The sequence below is a fragment of the Lissotriton vulgaris genome, chromosome 10, assembly GCF_964263255.1.
Source record: "Lissotriton vulgaris chromosome 10, aLisVul1.2, whole genome shotgun sequence".
Classification (NCBI taxonomy): Eukaryota; Metazoa; Chordata; class Amphibia; order Caudata; family Salamandridae; genus Lissotriton; species Lissotriton vulgaris.
Genome location: NC_141698.1, coordinates 368,224,501 through 368,246,379, shown reverse-complemented (window position 1 = coordinate 368,246,379; position 21,879 = coordinate 368,224,501). Strand labels below are relative to the sequence as shown.

At 49.0% G+C, this 21,879-nt stretch overlaps 1 protein-coding gene across 1 annotated transcript in view; it reads left to right on the top strand.

Annotated features, from left to right (window-relative positions):
* The first annotated feature begins 1,320 nt into the window (after nt 1-1,320).
* Nucleotides 1,321-21,879, top strand: part of NME4 (NME/NM23 nucleoside diphosphate kinase 4) — a 106,653-nt gene continuing 86,094 nt past the window's right edge. The window contains exon 1 of the mRNA XM_086941188.1: nt 1,321-1,630. Coding sequence (XP_086797314.1) covers nt 1,498-1,630 — 133 coding nt within the window. The 5' untranslated portion in view covers nt 1,321-1,497. The remainder of the gene's footprint in view (nt 1,631-21,879) is intronic.

The window sequence follows — 21,879 nt, the reverse complement described above, 5'->3', positions numbered from 1 at the left end:
GATATTTTGCCACCCCACAAATGATATACATGGAAACAGTATTGGTTGTGATGATACGGAGGGCTGACCTATGATCTTTTACACCCAACTCCCTGCATACAGGTTTCAACCATTTAGCCCTAACGGATTTGTATGCTGAACAGGCAAATAAAAAATGGCCAAGGGTTTCCTCTGGACATTGGCAACCTGGGCATTTTGGTACAACCCCTCCCCCTTGGTCTTCCACCTTTCCATAGCTAGAGTTGTTACAATGGTTGTAGGCGATGGGGTACAGTCCAATTCAATCATTTTAGTAGCCACATTATCCACAGACACTTCAATCTTTCCTCCAAGTATGCATCGAGGCCAGGTGGAGGGGAGTAAATATCACCGGAACCCCAAGGCTGCTTCATTGGAGAATAACACAAGTTATCCGATAGGCAGCTTTCTATTATTTGTTTGAAGCAAGTTGCACTCAAAAAATGTTTCCCCAGAAGAAAAGCGTTTTTTTAAAAAAAACAATGCAACATACATAAAGAGATGATGGACTCAGTTGACCTGCATAGAATAGCGAAATAATTTGTCCTCTGCAATGAACGGCGCAAGAAATTATTTGGCTTTTCATAATAAAGTTCATAATTTTGAAACAGATTCCTGCAGCAAGAAAAACAATTTCTAATGTGTCTGATTGCATTTTGAGATGTAGGAATGTCGCCGAGAGCGTTTAGTTAATTATTCCTTTTTTAGTCCCGCCTTTGTTTTCTCGGTGCATGAAGATGCAAGATTCATATACATATTTTTTTCCCATTTGGTCTTTATCGTGAATGTAAATAAAAATAAAGCATACTTGCAGACTGTGACTACTTGCCTGCCTTTCTCAATATTTCTCTACATAACTATGCGATTGTATACGTTTAACACGTGTACGGTCTCGCACAATGGGAAATTTGTATAGGGTCACTGGAAAGTCCACAAGGTTGTCCCTGCCCCCCCCCCCCCCCCGAAATTTAGTGTCTCCTACACCCATGATTGCCTACGTAACGTTTGTTCTTGTGCCTCTGTCTAGCATATGTTGCAGTATATTACCTCTAAATGTACTTTATTTTCTCTTGAAACCTGCACACCTGTCACTCTTTCCTCCTGTATTGCACTGTTTGCTACCTCATGTATTTTGTTTGCTCACAATTGTCCCGTTTACTACATGTAACTTATCGTCTGCTTTTGTAATTTGTTCATTTGTAATGTTCTGTTCCTTTGTGAAGCGCTCTGACGCCTTCGGGTAAAGTCCGCGCTATATGGAAACGCATAAATAAAATAAAACAAGACCTGCTGGGAGAGGGGGGCCCGGCGGAGCGGTGGGTGGGAGCTGGTTGCCCTGGTCCCCCGTGGATAGGGGTTGGCCGGACCCAAGGAGGGAGGGGACTGCTCCGACTCTGGCGCGAGCCGGGCAGCGTGGCGGTGGGAGAGCGCTGCGTTCCTCGCTCCGGAGAGGTCAGCGCAGGGATACCGGGGCGGACCATGGCTCTCTTCCTGCCGCGCGGGCTGCTCCGGAGCCTCCGGGTGAGCTTACACCGGCCCAGGCCCGGGGGAGAGCAGGGGCTCCCTGCCGCCGCCGCCTGGAGGATGCACCGGAGCAGAAGCTACAGCAGCGGTGAGTGCGCCGCGGGGCTACAGGGCGATGGTAATGAGGAGAGGTTCCCCAACACCCCCAAGGGGAAAAAACATGGAAAAACAGCTTATTTTCCTCCTTGTTTCAAACATCGACTTCCCACAAAACTACAAATAATGGCACTAGCTAACTTCGTGGCTCCAACTCGGTCCCGTGTGTGTACATCGTCATGTGGTCCGCGCATTTGGGGATGCAACACGTTTGTTTCTGTAACCGCTGCCGCCTCACCGTCCCCCAGCACCCGCGGAAGAAGTTAGTATGGAGCTCCCCACCGACATAGCACGGCTCTCCTCGCGGATGCTCCCTTCCCCCACCGCCTTGGCCTGCCTTTAGTCACGGCGCTTCCTCGAACCCTCCGCTGCCCCTGAGCACAGCGTGGAGCCGCCCTGGCACCCACCCGAGGGCGGCTGCGTGGAGGAGGGGCGCGAGCGGGGCGGCAGACCCCCTTTTTCTCGTGTTTTTATGCTTTAATCCTCGTTGGGCGTGTGTGCGGTATTACTTTGCGAGGTTTGAGTTAACTGTGAGTGCATGGAAGCGACTTTCCTTGCTTTCTTGTTGGTCGCCGCTGGGACGTTCTTTTCACTCATTAAAGCCCTATCTGCTCCTTGAAACCCGCCTCGGGCTTCCAGGCACCCTCTGTTGAATCTGCTGCCACATCAATGGGAGGCCATGTGAGATGTTTACTGCTCTGTCCGCCCGCGTGCATGGAGGCAGTCGATAACGTGTCATTTAGTGTGGGTTGTAACTGGTCAGCCCAGATGTTGAACAGCGCCAGAAGGGAGATGGCAATAACTTTTATTTTTCGCCCGTACTTCATACCTGACGTCTGCGTTTCGACTCGCTGTAACTAAGCAAGTTTCTCCCTCAACTTTGTTGTCACTTAATTCTCAACAACCCCGCGTCATCATTTTACTAAAGATTTCCGGAAGGATGTGGTAGGGGCTGTGCGAGCCAAGTCTTCTGAAAATACGGGATTGACTAAAAAGCGAAGACAAAGCATAACATTGTTACAGAAAGCAATGTGTCAGGAAGTGGCATACACATCACGAGCGAAAATCCTCTATTTTGTTGCTCAAGTCTGAGTACAATCTTCACAAGTTAAAACATTAGTTTGTATGTGCACACAACACAAGCATAGTCTAGTTAAAAGAACACTATATATTTGAAAAAACATCCTAATGTCGAATAAAACCAATACATGGCTATAGGTTTAAATGCACATTAAGGAGAGCAGACCTCGCATTGGGAAGCCCGGCTGATTTCCTTAAGACATGGAACTAATTTGGTTGGTATTTGAGATCACAGCAAATGTTAGACAAATAAACGACACGTCATTGCCCCCATGTTTTTCAATAGTTTTGGATTTCTATAAGGTTTATGAAACTCCCATGCTTGACTCCACGAGTCACAGCATGAGCCATCGAAAGACGTACACGAGGTAGCACATTAAAAAATGTCGTCTAAAATGAAAAAAATATTTCTCAGCATCTTAAATACATTCATATAATTGAACGACATTCACTGAAAGTAATAGTTTAAAAAAAAGAAACTTTGGCAAAAATTCCCACGACCAGACGGCATTGACACGTTATTCAAAATGCCAGTTTGTCATGTTATTTATTTCTATAGGCTATATTGCTATTAAATGTTTGCACGGTTGTTTACATTAACCATGTACGTGAGGATTTTATCCTGCGCTGAATTACTTCGTTGTGCTCTCGTATTGTATGGCTAAGCAAAATGATAGTGAAGTGATGGGCCGTGGATCACACAGTTTTGTCAAGTGGGAAGACGGGATTTTTAAACCAGAATAACATATTGTACAGTTTAGAAACTCTAAAAGTACATCCAGCTCTATTCTGTTTAATACGAAGTCATTGCTATGCGTTCAGCTATTCAACTAGTGATTCTATGGGGAGTTCACCTTTAACCAGACTGACACTATACACATACGTGTGGGCAGTCATACAATGTAAACGTGCTTTTCTGTTTGGAATATTCTGGTGGATGCTGAAGATCAAGCACCAGTGATAGAACACATCTATCTGGGAAAAAAATCCTGCTTTTCACAATTGTCACCCTGACGGCCTTTAACCTAAGGAGCAAACTCATGGGCTCCAAGGCCCGAGGTCTTTTTTCCCCCGAGAGGTGTTGAGACACTCCTAAAATCAATCCTTTTTCTCAAGCCAGCAGTGACACAAGTTGCCCTGTAGCAAGCAATGATTGAAGAATGGTGCTGCTGACCAATTCCCTGAGGCTTCAAGAAGGGTTGTCCACACATAACCATTAAAGTGGGCTGGCTTGGTCTTCTTGTCCAGTATGGAAATCACTGTTGATCAGATTCTTAATTCTGGTTTTCCCTAAAGTGATTTTTCTCTATACTTTAGTTTTTAAAGATAATTTAGGTCCCCATCAAATACCGGTAGATTAAAATTGGCTGCCCTACTTTGAAAGTTGCGACAGATGTACAGACCTTCACTCCTAGTTTACTCCCCCAGTTCTACAGAACTGTGAGACTTTGTGCATTGGGCCCCGGTTCAGTATCTCAGCCAAATTCCAAATGTTCTTAAATTAAACTGTTTTGGGGATCTAAAGAGATGCTTGGCCGCATAGAAGAGAGGAATCAAAATTTGTTTTGGGGAGCATGGCTTTGGTGGGACTTTTGAGAAACGGTTTATTTGTAGTTTGAAAAATGTTCTATGCAGCTGTTTTTTTAAATTGTATTATTATATTTTATGTAGTCTGGCAATTCACCTTGGTAGTTTTGTGGCTTTGATCAAGGTAGTGGCTCGTGTCCTTCGTCAACATTTAGAGTGCTCATGTCTGTGTATCTGTGCTCCCATGTAACTTTTATTGTGAAGTGGCAGTGTGTGTGTCCTGTAACTCCCCAGGTCTGGCATATTTTTAGGTCTTGCCTGAGCCAGAGCATGCGTTGCTCGACGAGACATTTAGTAAGCGGGCTTTGAAAGTTCTACCACAGACTTTTGGTGGCCTCAAGCTTGCGGTTACGCAGGCGTGCAGGTGCCACCTGTCTTTCCTCTGTCACAGGTCATTAAGTGCATCATGGTCACTTTCGCGGCCCTGCACAGCGCAGAGGCGCCATCTGGCTTTCCTCTCTCCCTTTGTGCTCGCGCACCACTCGCGTCACACAACATCTAGTCGCGGTCGCACATTTCTTTTTGCTCGCGGCCAACACTTGTTTCTTCTTCTCCTGGTGCCCTGCATAATAACTTCCATCGCCACCCTGATGAGCAATGATCTCCTATATGCAGCTTTGGGGTGCACGTTTTCTCTTTCGCTTTCTCTTTGGTTTAATGCGACAACCCTGTCCCGCTGTACTGTAGAGCTCTGCCTTCCTCACTAGGCATGCTGTGCCACCACTGACTTTCCCAGCCGAATGGACTCAGGTTTCTTGCAGCCGTTATTCAGTAAAAACGAGAGGTATTTACATGGTGCACGAGAACCCCCATATTACTATGCCATTTGTTACCCATCGCACGCTTCGTGCAGCCCGCCTCCTCTGCGTTAATTAAATTGAGTTGTGAAATGGCTAGTGACCGTGCATTAGAACAATAAAGGTTGCCTCATTCTGTCTTCAATCGACCCTCTCAAAAATGGGACATGGCTGAATTTAGCAAAATCTACCGGGAGATATGACGAAAAACCAGGACTTTCCCCTCAAAACCGGGACTCCTGGCACCCCTCAGAGGAGCATGTCCTCGTGTGACTTGTGTTTCTCTTTGCCTTCCCAGCGCACCGCAGCTCCATGTGTTGTGCTCTCTGTGATCAAAAGCTTCCCGACCTGCACATTTGTCCCCGAATGTGCATTTTACGCTGTACAGGTGAGTGCAGTGTGCTCAGTCATCGCAGAGCTATCTCTCTGATTACCCTGCCTGCTGCAGCCCTCCGCTTTATTTTCCCTCTCCATTGGATTATTGGGAAAGATATAAATCACTGTGTACTATTAGATTAACTCCAGCTCGGCCTCAGATTATATCTGCGCGCGTTCGCCTTTTGATGGCGGAGTTATTAAAATGAGCTCAGAGCGGGCACCTGCCACTGTGAATAATTAATGCACCTTCTGGGCGCTTCCTTCAGCTCTGTTTCTCTCCCTCCCACTACCTCAGTGCCTCCCGTCCCACCTGTCGACTCTTCTCTCCCTTCCGCTACCTCTGTGTCCCTCCCGCGCTGCTTCTCTCTCCTTCCACCCGCGCTGCTTCTCTCTCCTTCCACCCGCGCTGCTTCTCTCTCCTTCCACCCGCGCTGCTTCTCTCTCCTTCTACCCTAGTTTTACTAGAACCTAGGCGTTTTGGTGCTTGTGGCACGCACAGAGCCTGGCTCCCTTTCTTTTTCTAGCCTCTTCAATGTTAGTTTCAGGATTTACACCAGCAAAAACGATTTTGTAGGGCATTTTCTTTCTAGTTGAAGAAACTATGTTGCGTCTTTTTAAAAAAAAATGTTTGTCATTGAAATGAGTATAACTATGCAAACACGCTCTGCATTTATTTTTATTGCCCAGTCATTTTACTGATTTACACAAATGAGTTCCTGGTTGTTGCAAACTAAATAAACCTCCTGTCACTAAATCAGCATGTATTTTTGAGCATTGCCTGTTTTCTATTTTCATGTTGATACCAGGAGGCAGTGGGCAGATCTTCAGATGGGCACTGTCAGCTTCTTATATTGAGAACTGTGAGGGTGAGGGCAAAATTGGACAATTGTTGCACCTGCTTTTTAGAACTTTTGGTGTTGAGCACCAGCAGGACCCGGCCTACTTAAACCCCTTGCTGACGTGATATGTCAGTGATAGATATCTGATAACCGTGCACAGGACATAAAGCAGAGGGAATTATCTCATGTATAGTGGCCTGAATAACAGAAAACGCTATCACAAGAAATAAACAATATGGCTTAAGTGAGTGAGGCACAGTACAAAGAATTGTAGTAACACTTGCAGTCCAAATTAGAACATCTTTGTGGCTATCCCCAATACCTCGTTCACTTCTTTGTAAAGGTGTAATCAAAATCGGTGCTCAAATGGAACACTCGCAGTCATTCAGTACCTGTTACCTGATGTTAAGTGCCAGTCATCAGGGCGTTAAGTGGCTCAGGTCTTGCCAGTGCTGAGCACCGGCAGTTCCAGAAAGCATTGGCATAGCCCAGGGGCGTGGCTTGGTCAGCTGCAAGATGGCCGCACCTTGAGTGGGCTCTGCCGGCCAACCTTTTAATACTTTAGTATCCTGCAGCCTAATCAACGTTTGCTGCCCTACTGCACCGCCTACCTGATCGTGGGGACGTTTGGAATTTGCTGCTGCCTCTCCTGTTTATTCCGGAGCTCCTGAGGCCGAGATCTGGGCCACTGGGCTGGAGCTGAGGCCGGGCCTCGTGCCCTCCGCCACTCCATTTGTGGCGCTGGAGAGGCGCCCGTGGCGGAACATCTTTCGCCCTCCGGTGAGTGGCACCCCTGGGGGGGGGGCTGTGGGGGGGGGGAGGGAGGGGGGGGACTGTGGGCTTCTTGGGTGTTGCGGCCTGCCTGGGGCCTAGTGCCTGCTTCGGCCCTGATCGGCGGCCGGGTCCCGGTGCGGGCCTGTCGGGGTAGGGCGGCGGTGGTCCTGGGCCCCGTCTGGTTCGTGCCTCCCTTCGTGGGGCTCGAGCCTCTGGGCCCCGTTGGGCTGGGGGGTCCTGCCGCCGCTGTGTGCGGGCAGCTGGGTTCTGGCACGCTTCCGGCTGGGGCGGTGCGGCGGCTCCGGCGGCTGCGGGCACCCCCGGGTGAGGCCTTTAGCTCCGTGCTCCAATCCTCCTGTGAGGCGACGCAGCACCACATCATCGGCGCAGTGGGGGGCACCAGCCGGCATCTTCTCCCCTCTGGCTGCATCCTACGGCCCGTCTTTGGCTTGGCTCTCGCGTAGAAGCCTCCATCGGTGACGCTGGTACTGTCCTGCTTGGAACCCAGCTTTCTGGCCCCACAGCTTCTGGGCTGCACCGACTTCGCCAAGCGTCATCTCTGTCTGTGGGCCTCCCCATCAAATTCTGCCTCGTCCTTCTGTGACTGGTGGGCCCCTCGTGCAGTGGGGAGAGTCCCCACCCCTGGTGTATTGGCCCTGAGGCCTCCTTCGGTGGTGGAGACTGTCGCTGCATTTCTGCCGCGGACTTACCAGGTCCGGAGGCTGTCGACCTGGATGCTGGGCCTGCGCTGGTCAATGAGGACGCTATCTGGGGGTCCATACCCGCCCCTATCTGGACACTCTTCAGTGCTCCCGCCCTTAACCCCCTGGCGCCCCTGAGACGATTGGCCTTGCCAGACTGGCTCTTCTTTTACTCACCTGCACGAACTCGCGGTTGCTGGTGCTTGGTGGCTTTGACTGTTTCCTGGGTTCCCTGGTCGCTATCTTGATCCTCCTGCGCCTCTTATCCCATCTTGGGCCCTGACTCATCTCCTGTTGCCTGCCGGCCCCACAGCGATCGGTCCCAACATGGGCAAGTCGGATCCCAAGCAGCCCAAAATCGCCTTTGACCTGCGCAGGTCCTCCCGCCAAGATGGCGCAGGCCCTGAGGCGACGGACTCTGGCGGGGTTCCAGATGCTCTCCCTGGTCGAGATGACGATCTCAAGGCAATTATGCTGGAGGTGAAATCAGCAGTTACCGGCATTGCTTCTCAACTTGAGCAGCTCTCAGCTCGCCTCGACTCAGTTAAGACCCGGGTGGACTCTCATGACAATCGGCTCCTACACGTCGAAACCAGGGTCTCGAACGCCGAGGACGCTGCCACCCAGGATAGACAGAAATTGCTCCAGATGGACAAAATACTGGCTGTTATTCGCGAGAAGAACGAGGACTTGAAGGCGCGCTCCCATCGGAGCAACCTCCGCCTGACTGGCCTTCCTGAATCCACAAATATCTCGGAGGACTACATGCAGAACCTCCTCAGAGAGCTATTTGGCGACGTCCTCTCATCCTTCTTTGTGGTGGAGCGAGCGCATCGCTCACTGGGGCCGCGCCCTCATCCTGGCGTGCCCCATTGTGGCCAAAATATTGAATTTCCGCGACCGTAATGCCATCCTCCGGGCGGCCAGGGACAAAGGCACCATCACCCACCAGGACAACACTCTTTCATTCTAGCCCGACTACACCATGTCAGTGCAAGCCGCGAGGAGAGAATTCCTACCAGCCAAGAAAATCCTCCAGAAACACGAAGTGTCCTACTCTTTGGCTTATCCGGCAAAACTGAGGGTTCGCCAAGGCACTAAAACGTTGATTTCCCTGACCCAAGGGAGGCTCTCGCTTTCGCCAAGCGCGTGGACAAGGAATCCAGACACTGCCCCGCCGGATCTTCACGTGAGGCCACCAACCAGCTGAGTGACAATGACTGATGAGCTTTACAGGCTACATGATGTTCTCTATGTTCGCTGTTGCCATTTGCTCCTCCTTTGCTGACCGGGGGAGGGTCTCGTCCCCCCCCCTCTTTTTCATTCCTGCCATTTCTGGGGCCTCCCCCTTTTATTGCGTAGTGTATAATGTATCCTAAGATGGTATGCCAATGCCGTGCGCTGCCGTTTTTATTCTGTTTTTCCTTCTCCCACAGGTAGACTTTACCTTTGCATATGCTTGGGGTGCCTGGGTAGTGTGGACATACTGCTTTCGCTCGCCAAAAGGCTGCTGCCCTTCTCCAGCTTGGCCACCCTGCCTCACCGCGGGGGTGTTCGATGACTCCTGCCATGCCCCACCAGGGATGATTCCCAACTCTATGGTTTTGTTGCCCTGTCCAAGTTCTGGGTCCCTGGGGTGGGGTGGGGGGTTTCTCAACCTGATTGGGGGGTTGGAGTGGGGGGGCTTTCTGCTTGTTCTGTTCCGAGTGGACCTCGGTCTGCGACCTTATGGTCTTGTTCCTTTGTCGAAATTGTGGTTCTATCGCATTGTCTGGCACGCTCTGAAGCTCCTACCATGATATGTCTGAGGTTATCTCTGAATTATGGGGTTGGGTGGGTGGTTTTGTTCTCTTGATAGTATTGTGGCTTTGTCGCGCTGCTCTCTTAAGGATGCTCTGTGTTACCAGCTGTTCTGTTGCTGCTGCTATGCCATGTTTGAGGTTATTTCTCCCTTTGCTCTGCGATGAATGGATTGTAGCGGGAAGGGGATGGGGGGGGGGGGGACCTGACTAGTTGCCTCTGTTTAGCTGTGTATGCTACATCATATATGCCATGCTGTGCTTGCAATTCTGTTCTTTTGCATCTGGCGCGGGGTGCTCCCCGATATGGTCCGGCGCCCGCACGCTGCGGCGATGGCTTGGCCCTCTTCCGTTTGCGATTCAGAAAAGGGGGTGGTGATGAACAGAGTGTCTGAATTAAGCAGACCACTCTTACCCATTCCAAAGATCAGGGCTTGATCCATCACCGTTATTTATCTCACTGCACCATCCCAGCTCAGAACCTGGCTATATGCAAATCAGTCTGTCCCTGGCCCAGTGCATCATGGGAACAGGGCAGACTAAACTACCAAGCCAATTCTTCACCAGAAAGGAGACAAGCTACCGGGGACCGGTTTCTGGCATTTCAGCCGTCTTCGGCCCGGCTTGCTTGAATCCTGATGGTGCAGTGAGAAAGGGACTCATGTCTGAGTATACCCTGCCACACCTATAGTGGTCAAAAACGATTCAGAAAAGGGGGTGGTGAGTGTTCTCTTTAATTCAGATACTCTGTCCATCACCACCCCCTTTTCTGAATCGTTTTGTCCACCATAAGCGTGGAAGGGTATACTCAGATGTGAGTCCCTTGCTCATTGCACCATCAGGATTCAAGTAAGCCGGGCCGAAGACGGCTGTAATGCCAGAAACCGGTCCCCGGAAGCTTGTTTCCTTCCCAGTATAAGAATTGGCTTGGTAGTTTGGTCTACCCTGTTCCCATGATGCACTGGGACAGACTAATTTGCATGTAGCCAGGTTCTGAGCTGGGATGGTGCAGTGAGCTAAAAAACGGTGATGGATCAAGCCCTGATCTCTTGACTGGGTATGAGTGTTCTGTTTAATTCAGATACTCTGTCCATCACCACCCCCTTTTCTGAATCTCTTCCGTTTGCGGCATCACAGTGGCGTGCCTGTCACAGCCCTAGTCCTCTGCTCCCTAGGTGCGCGACTCTGCCTCCCCTGGACTGGCTTGTTTTCCATTGGGCTGCAGGCTGTCATGCTTCCTTCATTGGATCGCCAGTCTGCTCCGCGGTCCCCGGCTGTGCAGCCTGGCTAGTCTCCCTGCTGCGCTCCTCAGGCAGTGTCTCCCTCTTTGGATTCCCTCCTGGCTAACTTGAAGTGTTGGACATGGAATGTCCGAGGCCTGAATGACTATAGCAAAGGCCCGCCTAACCCATGCTCATTTACAACGCCACTGCGTGGACGTCTGTCTAGTGCAGGAAACCCATCTACTTCCCAGCTCTGTTTCCAGGCTTCAGGTGCGCTATTGGGGGGGGAACCCACTCCTCGACATACTCCTATGCTAGAGGGGTCTCCATTTTGCTGCGCCGCGGCCTCCCTTGGCAGACCTCCAATGCCTGCGTAGACCCTGAGGGTAGATATGTGTTCTTACATGGCCTCTTGCTAGCGCAACCGGTTACCATCGCTGCGGTGTATGGACCGAACTCTGACGACCCCGACTTCTTCCACCACATCTGGCATCTGATTTCCTCTTGCGGTCCTGCAGCCGTTATCTGGGTTGGGGATTTTAATGTCACCCTCTCCACGGCGCTGGACCGGTCGGGAGTCTTCCAGTCTAGCCCGCGGGCCACCTCCGCTCTGTCTTCTATCCTTGCCGACATTGCGCGCTCGGATGTTTGGCGCCATCTGCGCCTGGACGCCCGGGAGGGTACCTGCATCACTGGGGCGCGGGGCTGCTGGTTGAGAATAGACTTCTGGGTCGCCTCGCCAGACGTCCTGTCCAGGACGGTTGATGCCACTCATATGGCCCGCACCCTTTCCGATCACGCACCGGTCCAGCTCATCCTTCGGCCCCCTGTCTCTCAGCGGCTGGCTTTTTCCTGGCGTCTTTCCCCGAATGCCCTCAGGGACGCTGTATTCTGTGATGAAATTCAATCCTCCATCTCTACCTTTTTTGAGCTCAACGTGGGATCGGTTGACTCTGCCTCTACCCTCTGGGAGAGCTTTAAAGTGTTTATTCGAGGTGAGTGCATCTCTAAGCAACCGGGCGTCCTCCGGTCTATTCTTTCTGCTCTTGCTCGTCTGGAGGGAGAGATTTGCGACTTGGACGCTGCTCTGTTGCTCAGTTCCAGCCCTGAAGCACTTGCGCTTCTGCGCCAAAAATACACCGAATTCTCGGACGAGGCAGGTCGTGAGCTGTCCTTTTTGGTCAGAGAGGGCCGTTCCCGCCGCTTCGGGGAGGGGGATCGTCCTGGACGCACCCTCGCCAACCTTTTGCGACCCCCGCGAGCGGCTTCTTACATCACCGCCCTCAGTGACGGTGGCCCGGATCGCACCACATCCTCGGAGATCAGGGCCCGGTTTGCTACGTTCTATTCCAATCTTTACTGCACAGGCTCTCCCCCCGCCCTCAGCAAAATTTGACCAATATTTCAAGTCTATCGCCTTAGTCTGGCTGGCGGATTATCATCGCAAATTTCTCGATGAACCCTTCTCGAGGCAGGAGATCCTGGCGGCAATCAGCAGCCTCTCGAGCAACAGGGCACTGGGCCTGGATGGCTTGCCCGCAGCCTTTTATAAAGCGTTCGCCGCGCTCTTGGTCCCGCATCTCGCCGCTATGTTCAATGAATCCTTAGATACTGGTATGTTCCCTCCGTCTCTCCGCGAGGCCTCGCTGACCCTCCTTCTTAAGCCTGATAAACCTGCTTATCGCTGAGACTCCTACCGCCCCCTCTCCCTCATTAACATTGACAACAAGATCTTTGCTAAACTGATTGCCTCTCGCCTTTTTATTAATGCCCACCATTGCTCTGCCTGATCAATCTGGCTTCTTTCCGGGCAGGGCCACCTCACACAATCTTCGAACCATCTTTTCTGTACTACACCAAATTAACCCTGACCTTCCGGCTTTGGCGGCTTTGCTTGATGCCACGAAGGCGTTCGACACTTTGGAATGGCCCTTTCTTTTTTACGTTCTATCCCAAATGGGTTTCAGTGCCCACTGTCTGCAGAACATTTGTTTACTCTATACTGCTCCCACGGTTCGACTTCGTGTAAATGGGCTGGTGTCGGATCCCATCGCCATCTCGAGCGGCACCAGGCAGGGGTGTCCGTTGTCGCCCATGCTTTTCGTTATCGCTATGGAGCGCCTGGCTGCTCGGCTGCGGCAGCACCATACCCACAGGGGTATCTGTTTTTCACCTCGCTCCCTTCTGGTCTCCATGTATGCCGACGACGTTATTCTTTATGTTCAGCACCCTCGAGAAAATCTCAGTCCCTTGGTGCGGGAGGTGATCCGGTTCGGCGGGCTGTCGGGCGTCCAGGTTAATTGGAATAAATGAGTGCTCTTTCCCCTGACTGACGCCACTCATTCATTTGCACCAGATTACCCTTTTGAATGGGCGCTGCCCCCACTTGAATGGGCGGCTGGCCCCACATGCTATCTGGGGATTTGGCTGAGCAGAGACCCGGATGAGCTTTGGCGCTCCAACTTTGGCTGGGTGGTAGATTGGCTCGAGTCTAGGGTCCCCCAGTGGAGCCGGTTGCCACTCTCCCTAGCGGGCCGAGTTGCCATAGCCAAGATGGTGGTACCCCCAAATTCCTTTACCTCTTTTCTAACATACCCATCCCTAACACTTCCTATTTTTTCTGCCGTCTTCGATCGTTGATAGTGTCGCTGGTCTGGACCGGGCGACAACCCAGGATAGCTAACGACATTCTAACTTAGCCTATGTCGGCCGGCGGGCTGGGTGCTCTGGATTTTAAATTGTGCGCTCTCTGTGCGCAGGCTAGTTTCCTTCACTTTTGGGTGCATCCTACCCCTTACCAGCCCCACGTTGCAGTGGAGCTGGATGTCGCTTCCCCCTGGCCTCTATCCACAGCAGTTTTTGCTCCTGCGTTTCGTCCCTGGGCGGAGGTCAACACCATTGAGATGCTGCGCTGAGCCTGGCTATATCTTTACCGTCGATCAGGTCTTTCTCCTCTATCTGCAAACGCCATGCCCATCGTCGATCACCCGGATTTTCCGCCCCTGCAGTCTTCCAGCATGTCTCGTCACGCGGCATCTTGTGGACTAAAGACCATTGCGGATCTGTATCTGAATGATTCCTTTTACTCCCTCCCTGAGCCCTGAGTCCCTTAATGGATACGCTCCTCTTTATCAACTGCGTGCCACCTGTCGGAAATTGCACCAGACCTTCCCGAGTCCGCCGCCCACTCTCCCGGCACTAGACTTTGTATACACTTTGGAGCCCCCGAGCAAGCTGTCACCAGATTATATGCCTTCGCGCTGGAAGCCCCCCTCATCTCATCGACTCGGGCGCGGGATGTGTGGAGCACAGACCTCGGCATGGACATCTCAGACGCCGACTGGTCTTACTGCTGCAACCAGACCACTAAACTCCCCCCGAATTACCGGCTCCGCCTGATTCACTTCAAATTCTTGCATAGGTTCTATCATACTCCGGCGTATCTTCATCGTTTAGGACTGAGTCCGGTGGACTCCTGAAGGCGATGCTCTGCGCCAGCCGCTGACTTAGCTCACCTGTCCTGGCTTTGCCCGAGGGTGCAGGGGTTTTGGATGGAGGTCTGCTCCACTATATCTGAAATCTCCGGCGCCGCTGTGAGCCCGGGCCCCCTCCTATGTCTTCTCGGATTTGTCAAGCCGTGCCCAGACGCTTCTCGTCTGCTAATTGCTATGCTCCTGCTGCTGGCGAGACGCAGGGTTGCGATGTGCTGGGGTCGCCGGCCCGCCCCTTTTGTTGCTGACTGGCTTGCAGATGCAACCCGTTGTCAAGCGCTCCTTTCTAATTTCTGGGATCTGATGCCTGCTCAATCGCGCCCTGTTGACATTTGGGGTCCCCTGGTCGCCTATCTCCTCTCAGTTCCTCCTCGAGTGGTGCTGTTTCTCCTGTACTTCCCCCTGGCCCTGGGTCCGCGGCGGCTACGCATGCGGCCAATACCTGATCTCTCCCTTTACTCCCGCCCCATGCATGCACTGCCTGTTCTGTCCTCTCGCTGCTGTCGCTCCAGCGCTCCCTGCTGGCCGCTGGCCCGTAGCTGCCGCCGGCGCTGGCTGCTGCCTGACTTCTACCCGTCCCCTGTTTGGTCATAGCTGCACCTTTGATTCTGGAGCTCCCACTGGGTTTGCGGTCCTGCCCGGTGGACTGGATAATCCGGGGGCACAGCGCTGCCACATTATTGTTTGTACGGACTGACTGCTGCCTCTTCACCACCCACTGTCTTGCACATGGCTGTCTTTGGAAATGTTATTACACCCTGCGCTGTGTCATGTTACGGAGCTCATGTCTTGTCATGTGATGTTGTACTGCATCTGTTTTTTTTCAGAAAATGACACTGCTTGTAAAAAAAAGCATTGGCATAGCCAATAGGGCTCACTTTTGGGATCTTATGAGTGCTTAGCCATGCAACAGTTGATGTTGTTGTACCAAGGATATTATGCTGCATAACTAAATGGTTATAAGGTCCCAAAGGCGAGACCTATGGGCTATGACAATGCTTGTTTTGTTTGTGTCGTCCTGTAGCTACCCAAGAGTGGCATACGGGGGCTCCGCTGCCAATGGTGCAGCGGGTGCTATGGCACCTGTACCCAGAGGCTTTAGGCGTGCACTGAACCCAGTTTCGTATTTATTAGCCATCCAACAGTATAAAGACCCATTTTCCATGCTGGGACCCATGCCCATACCACTCTTGGTATACCACTGGTGGTAGAACAGTGGCTACCATATGTTTGGGACTCGAATCTGATATTAAACATTTCAGATGATGCAAAGTGAAATACAGGTCTTTCAAAAGCTAACGCGCCCACCCACCGTGCAGCACCATTGCTGGTGTAAGGTAGAACACTCACATGCCCAATCCCCTTTATTACCTCTGGCAACCGCCAAGACCAATTGATTTAATTAAAAAGGTATGTATGATTACAGAGGCTTCCAGCCAGGCCTCTTCATCCATTGGTCTGTTGCTATGTCATTCATATTTTTATTCCGCCTTCTGTAGCATACAGCTTGGGACAAAGGGTAATACAATAGTCTATGACAACGAAACTGGGTATTAAGTGGTAAAAGGCATTGTATGCATCACACCTGATTTGCATTTATGCAAATTATAGTTATTTTGTGCACTTAAATATATTTAGAATATTCATGTTAAAAAAAAAAACAGTTGCCTCCCTTGATTTGTACAGTATTTAGCTTAACGATGTTCCCGCCAAGCAAGATTAGAGTGGTTGCATTGATTGAAGTCAACCAGTCTCCAGGGGTGTGCTGGACAATGCACTTTCTACACTGAACCGTAGGGTGGTAGAAAAGCATAGAATGCTGACTGTGAAGTCTCTTAAGCAGTCTTTCTATTGGGCATTTCTAAACTTCAATCATGCATTCGTGGTTTCCTTGGGGTGTCTCCATTTTGCATGGCTGGTAGCGGTGCCACAAATTCTGCTCCATTGTCAGTATTTAGGCAGAAGACTGACTCCCTAAATCAGACTGTAATGGAACTTGCTTGGCCACTGCTAGCTTAATATTGAGCCCTAAGTCAGTTATGTGGCAGTAAGGGATCAAAATATTTGTAATTTTTGACTAAATTATGCAGCAAGAAAAACTAATTATGCTATACAATGTGACACAATCTGTAATATTGGGATATTTTGCACAGTAATTTGTCTCGGCAAAAGTTTGGTATCTTTAACACCGGGATACAGCAAACCTCAGCTGAAATGTGTCGCCATTTATTCTTTGCAACGGGTCTGCCACAAAACAGCTTTAAGTGTTCGGCTTTTTTTTTTTTAGAGTGCGTTAGAAACAAGATTGTTCTTGGTGAAAACTCCAAATTATGTGGTAACGGCTTTGTTGTGTGGCGAGTGCAGTAAGTTCAGGAGTATTGCATTGCAAAATTTGTATAGAGCTTTACTACCTCTGTGGGGCACAGAAGCACTTGCTTTCAAAGGTAGCGTAGTAAGGTATGTAAAGTAATGTGGTTAGAGGAGTATGTAAAGGATTTAGGTTAGAAGCATGTTTGTTTTGATCCATTGTGAGCAGTGTTTCAATGCCATTAATTAGAAAAATGTAATAAATACAATTACAAAAAATCCAATAAGGTGAGATCGAGAGATGAATTAAAAAAAGTTTAAAATAGGAATAGCGCAAATAAGTACAAAGTGTCAATGATGTCAATGGTCATGGTAGACCGGTACCTTTGGCACAATTTGACATTGACAGTCATAGAGCGGGTGTGAGATACACCTAACCAGGTTCGTCCTGGTCAGAGGTTTTACTTTCTAACTTTAATACTTTTAAGTTCCAGTCCACCGAAGGAGTACCCATAAACGCCCCCTCAGAACTCCAGAACAGCACTTGGAGACTCACAGGGTGTCAAGCAGAGGCTAACAGTAGGTTCCGGGTCCAGCTATCGCTGGGCACTTGCATTAAAGGCTTGTTGTAGACGTGTAGCTTTAGAAGAGAGTTCGCATTATGGCCCTTTGAGGCAACTTCTTTGTCCTGGGTTTCAAGAGGGAGCATGTCTAGATCTTTGAGGCTCCTCTCAGGTCACAGACAGAAGGTCCAGTCATCTTCTGTTCTTACTGAGGTCCAGGTATGTTATTCTGATCCTCCACAGGTCCAAAAAGTGTTCGGCAGTGGGTATCTGTAGATGCAACATTTATGCCTGGCACAAGCTAATGGATGGAATTGACTCCTGGGCACGCCCGGACCAGTGGGGTAAAAGTTCCTGGGGCCAACCCTACCCACTTTGGGCATTTGCAGAGTCTTCGGTCACACTAAACTTGGGCTCTGAAGGCTGGAGGTGTGTGTTGGGGGTGCATTACGTTAATCCTAATGTCTTCCTTCACTATACCAACATCCAATTTGAAGCATCCCCAGTACACACAAATACAGAAGTCAGGTGGAACAAAGCAAGACCTACAGCAACTAGACGGTGGCTACACAAGAATTATTTTGCCACCCAATTTTACTTAATTTCAAGTGCTCCCCAAAGTGTAATATGTAAACACAGCAGACCTGTCAAGCAGGATTTGACGTTTAAGCAGGATTGGACACATTATTGTCAAAAAGGATGCTTCCAGTCAAGCTCTACATAGTTTGGAATGGTCCAAGAAGTCATCACAGCTCATTCAGGTCAGCCTATTGCTTGCTTTGGTAGCCATTTCGCATATTTTCATACTGATTTGAATGCTAATTAATGGCTGGCAGAAGTTTGAGAGCAAGTACAAATTAGCTTCCAGGAATGCCAGGCAGTCAAAAAGTAACATTCTAAAAGTTACTTTTCTTTAATATTCATGAAAAATCTGTCTTCACCATTGAATTGGTTTTGTATTAACTTAAAAATATAATTTTTTTCTAGCTAGTCCCTTTCCTGAGTTAGTATTAGGATTTTCAATCTGTTCTCCAGTTTTCTACATAGAGCAAGTAGGCCTGCTAGAGTAAAAATAAAAATATACCTTTTGTATGTGGGTCACTGAAAGGACGTTAACATTAAATTTCTATGTCTCTTACTTTAAAAGGGCGGCTCCTCCCTGAAAACGGAGGAGTGTCGCTCCATTGCCATAAATGCCCTCCCAGGAAAGTCCTCAAAATGAAAAATGAAATGTTGATAGTTACTTTATTAACATTTTATTTTTCATCTACCTGTCCTGAACAGAGTGTTTGGCAGGGCCACTGCTGCTGAGTGGCAGCAGTGAGCTGTGCACTTCAGTTTAAAGTGCGCATGTGTTTTTGGTTGGCCGTCTTGCGACGGCTTGCCAGACATTCATGTTTTAAACTTCCCTAACCTAGCTGTCTTAAGACAGCTGGATTAGACCAAGTACCTCTCCCTTCAGTCCTGGCTCTGCTTTCATGCTGGTAAGAGCAGCGTCCAGATTGGATGGGGGAATTTGCTGGAGACCGAGCAGAATACAGACGGAGTGTGGAGGACATTGAACGTCATACAGCAAGCATGGTAAGTGGTTATTTCTTATTTACACTTCTCACTCACGAATCATGAATGCACTGATCACACATTTGCCCCTCCCACCCCGTCTGACTACTTGCCAGCCGTCGCTGCTTTTAAATACCATGCACCGTGCCTTGTGGGTGACGACCTACATACGGTTGACTTATTAAAATTTAAACGGTAGGGTATAACCTATAAGAAGGGTTTATTTTTACTGATCGAATTGCAGTTTTTACCCTGCTACGATTGGTGTACACTGGTAGACCAGAAGGCATGTTTGCACTAACATTGTAGTAAATGACACAGCAGGTGCTGCAATCCACTCATGGCATCTCATTTCCAGGCCCTGGGTACATTGTGTACACTTAGATATATCAGTTAGGATTATGCCCATTTGACCATGTTTAAAGACGGAACACATACAATTTACTACTGATTTGCAAGGGTAAAGTGCACAGAATTCTAATACAAGCAACATTAAAAGGTCCAGCAATAGGTGAAATGTCCTGGTTGCCATACAGAAAAGGAGTATTTCTTACACATATCTTATGGTCACAGCTGGTTACCGTACCAGTTTGTCCATTTAAAAAAATATATATATATGTTTATGGCCTTGAGCGACATAGGTTCCCGAGAGAGGTGTGCCCTGAAAATCTGGAATGTACTTTGTTATAATCATCCCTTCGTGTATGAGTCATTGGAAATTGGAAATTCCACGAAATCTTATAATTCCAGTGGTCCTGAAACGAGTTCGGTACTTAGGATGGGCACCTTGTGGGCTTTTTGTACACATTTCAGCACATCGCACCCTCAACGCTAAGGAATGAAGCCCTAAAAGTAGACCTTGTCGTCTTCACTCTGGTTTCTCTTTGTGGTGTTCACGTAAAAAGCAGGAAAAAGGCAGTGCTATGCACTGCTGCGCTCTGCTCCAAAAATGTTGTTATTCGGTGCCAGCACAACATATGCACAGGAAATGTGTTCCTCTCCCCCTACTGAATCACTTGCAGGTCTAGCCTCACCCCCAGTTTTCCCATTGACCCGTGCCATTTTTTTATGATTTCAGAGGTTACTCCATGAGAGAAGTGGTTACCAGCATGCAGGGCCTCTAGGGTTACCATTAAAAGGTAGAATTGAAATGGAACCCAGCTCAAGAGGACTGTTACTGATTGGTCCTTGACTTTATGCAACATGCTTTAGCGCTTCGAATTAGTTCACTGGTCATGTTTCCCGACCAGACCCCCTCTCTTCTTGCAGATGAAGATAACCGATGCATCATGCAGCTAGCAAGGAACGACCCCCTCACAGAACGCATGACGCTTGCCGACAGCTGAGCTGCGACAGCAACCAAGGACTGCAGTAAGATGCGGGCTCGCACCGACACCCCACCCACATTAAGCTACGACCAGGATACGCCGTACACCTACCGTCATCCCCCGCCTTTTACTTTGTGACCTCCTACTCACAACACTGGAGAGACTCATATACACCACACTACCGGATATCCTGGTCTCCATACGCAATGGCTGCAAACAAGCCACTCCAAGCTTCACCGTTTGCTCCTATGCCTCAGTGAGCTATACCACTACACGCTTTGCCACACCCGCGTCAGCATTATACACACACGTCTGAACCACCACCTATTGACAGCTCCCCCACTATTGCTTAATCACAGCGGATTCCCAGATCCTCAGTGGGGACTTGAGCGCTGGGCACAACAGTACTAATGCTTGACTAAACCTGCAATGTTTGTTAATAATAAAAGATAAAACGCAGACCTATCATTCATATAACTGACTACCAGAATGTTGTATATACATGTCTTTGGATATCGCCGCCAGCCCCTCGGGTTACCGGCTAAATGGCTGTGTCATACAATTAAGGATCCACTTGACTGTATAAGGCCTGACCGGCCCTTGCATGCCACGAAATGTACGCTGTATGACAACAATATTGTGCACAATAAAGGTCTTCCAAAAACAAAAAAACAAAATGCTTTAGCGCTTCGAATCCAATACGATTACCCCCCTCCTCCCCCAGTGCTTCTGGGTATTCTACTAAGCGGGTGCTCTGTTTTGTATTGATGGTAGAGTGTGGGTTCATAGGGTGATCCATGTGGGAAACGTTTGGGTGATGAGCACGCAGTGGTCAAAGTGCATTAAAAAAAAATATGGAACCTGAATGCAATGGGGGCGGGTTCAAAGGTGTGGCTACAAAACTAAATATTTTTTACATTTTTTGGTCTTTCACCCTCAAGTAGCTACATATAAAATAAAGCGCAGCTTAAATGAAAGACATTTTTAAAAGATGTTACTCAGTTGGAAATGCACTACTGCTCAGTATAAAACCTCTATTAGCTAATTTACTACAGAGGTATGTGTCTATAATTAGAGAGCCACAGAATTAAATCTTGGTTGATGCAGTGGAGAATAGCGACTTGTGTATTTTTAGTGCTATGAGGTCACAGCTTGTGATAGAAAGCACGGAGAATATGCAAGCCACTCGTTTAAAGTTGCATTACACACGGTAAACCATAGACTGCTACAATTAGAGTAACAAGGTTTAAGACAAAAAGGTGTTTCCAAAATAAAGATTTTAGTAATACCCAGGCTGTACATAAAGCATGTTTTTTTAATATAATGTCCCTTCAACACCTTGTGGGGGATAATAATTGCTGGATAAATACAATTGCAATTGAAACCATAGACTTCGCAGCTCAGATTTTCACTCTTTGCACTACCATTCAAAAATATTTTGTTTTGGTCATCACGAAGCTTCTAATGATGAGATCAATTGAAGCCAGTACCCGCTCCAAGCATCCCTTACATTTGCAGAATTCGCTGGTTGCAGAAATTTGCATTTCTTCGAATTGTAAAAGACATCTGAAATGGAATAAGGTTTCATCTCAAGAAATTAAACTAATTGGCATCAGGGAAGTTGTCATGACTAGTACATTAGAGCTACAGGCAACCCTGCTGGTCACTGAGTCCTGTGTAGGAGCGTCCCTAGTTCATTCTCTCACAATAGCGCAGCTAAGCACTTTCTTTTTAGCCACTGATAACCATATCAAACCCAAGGCCCCCCATAAAAAGGAAACACCTGTGGTTCACTAAGAAATGCCGGTTAAAAA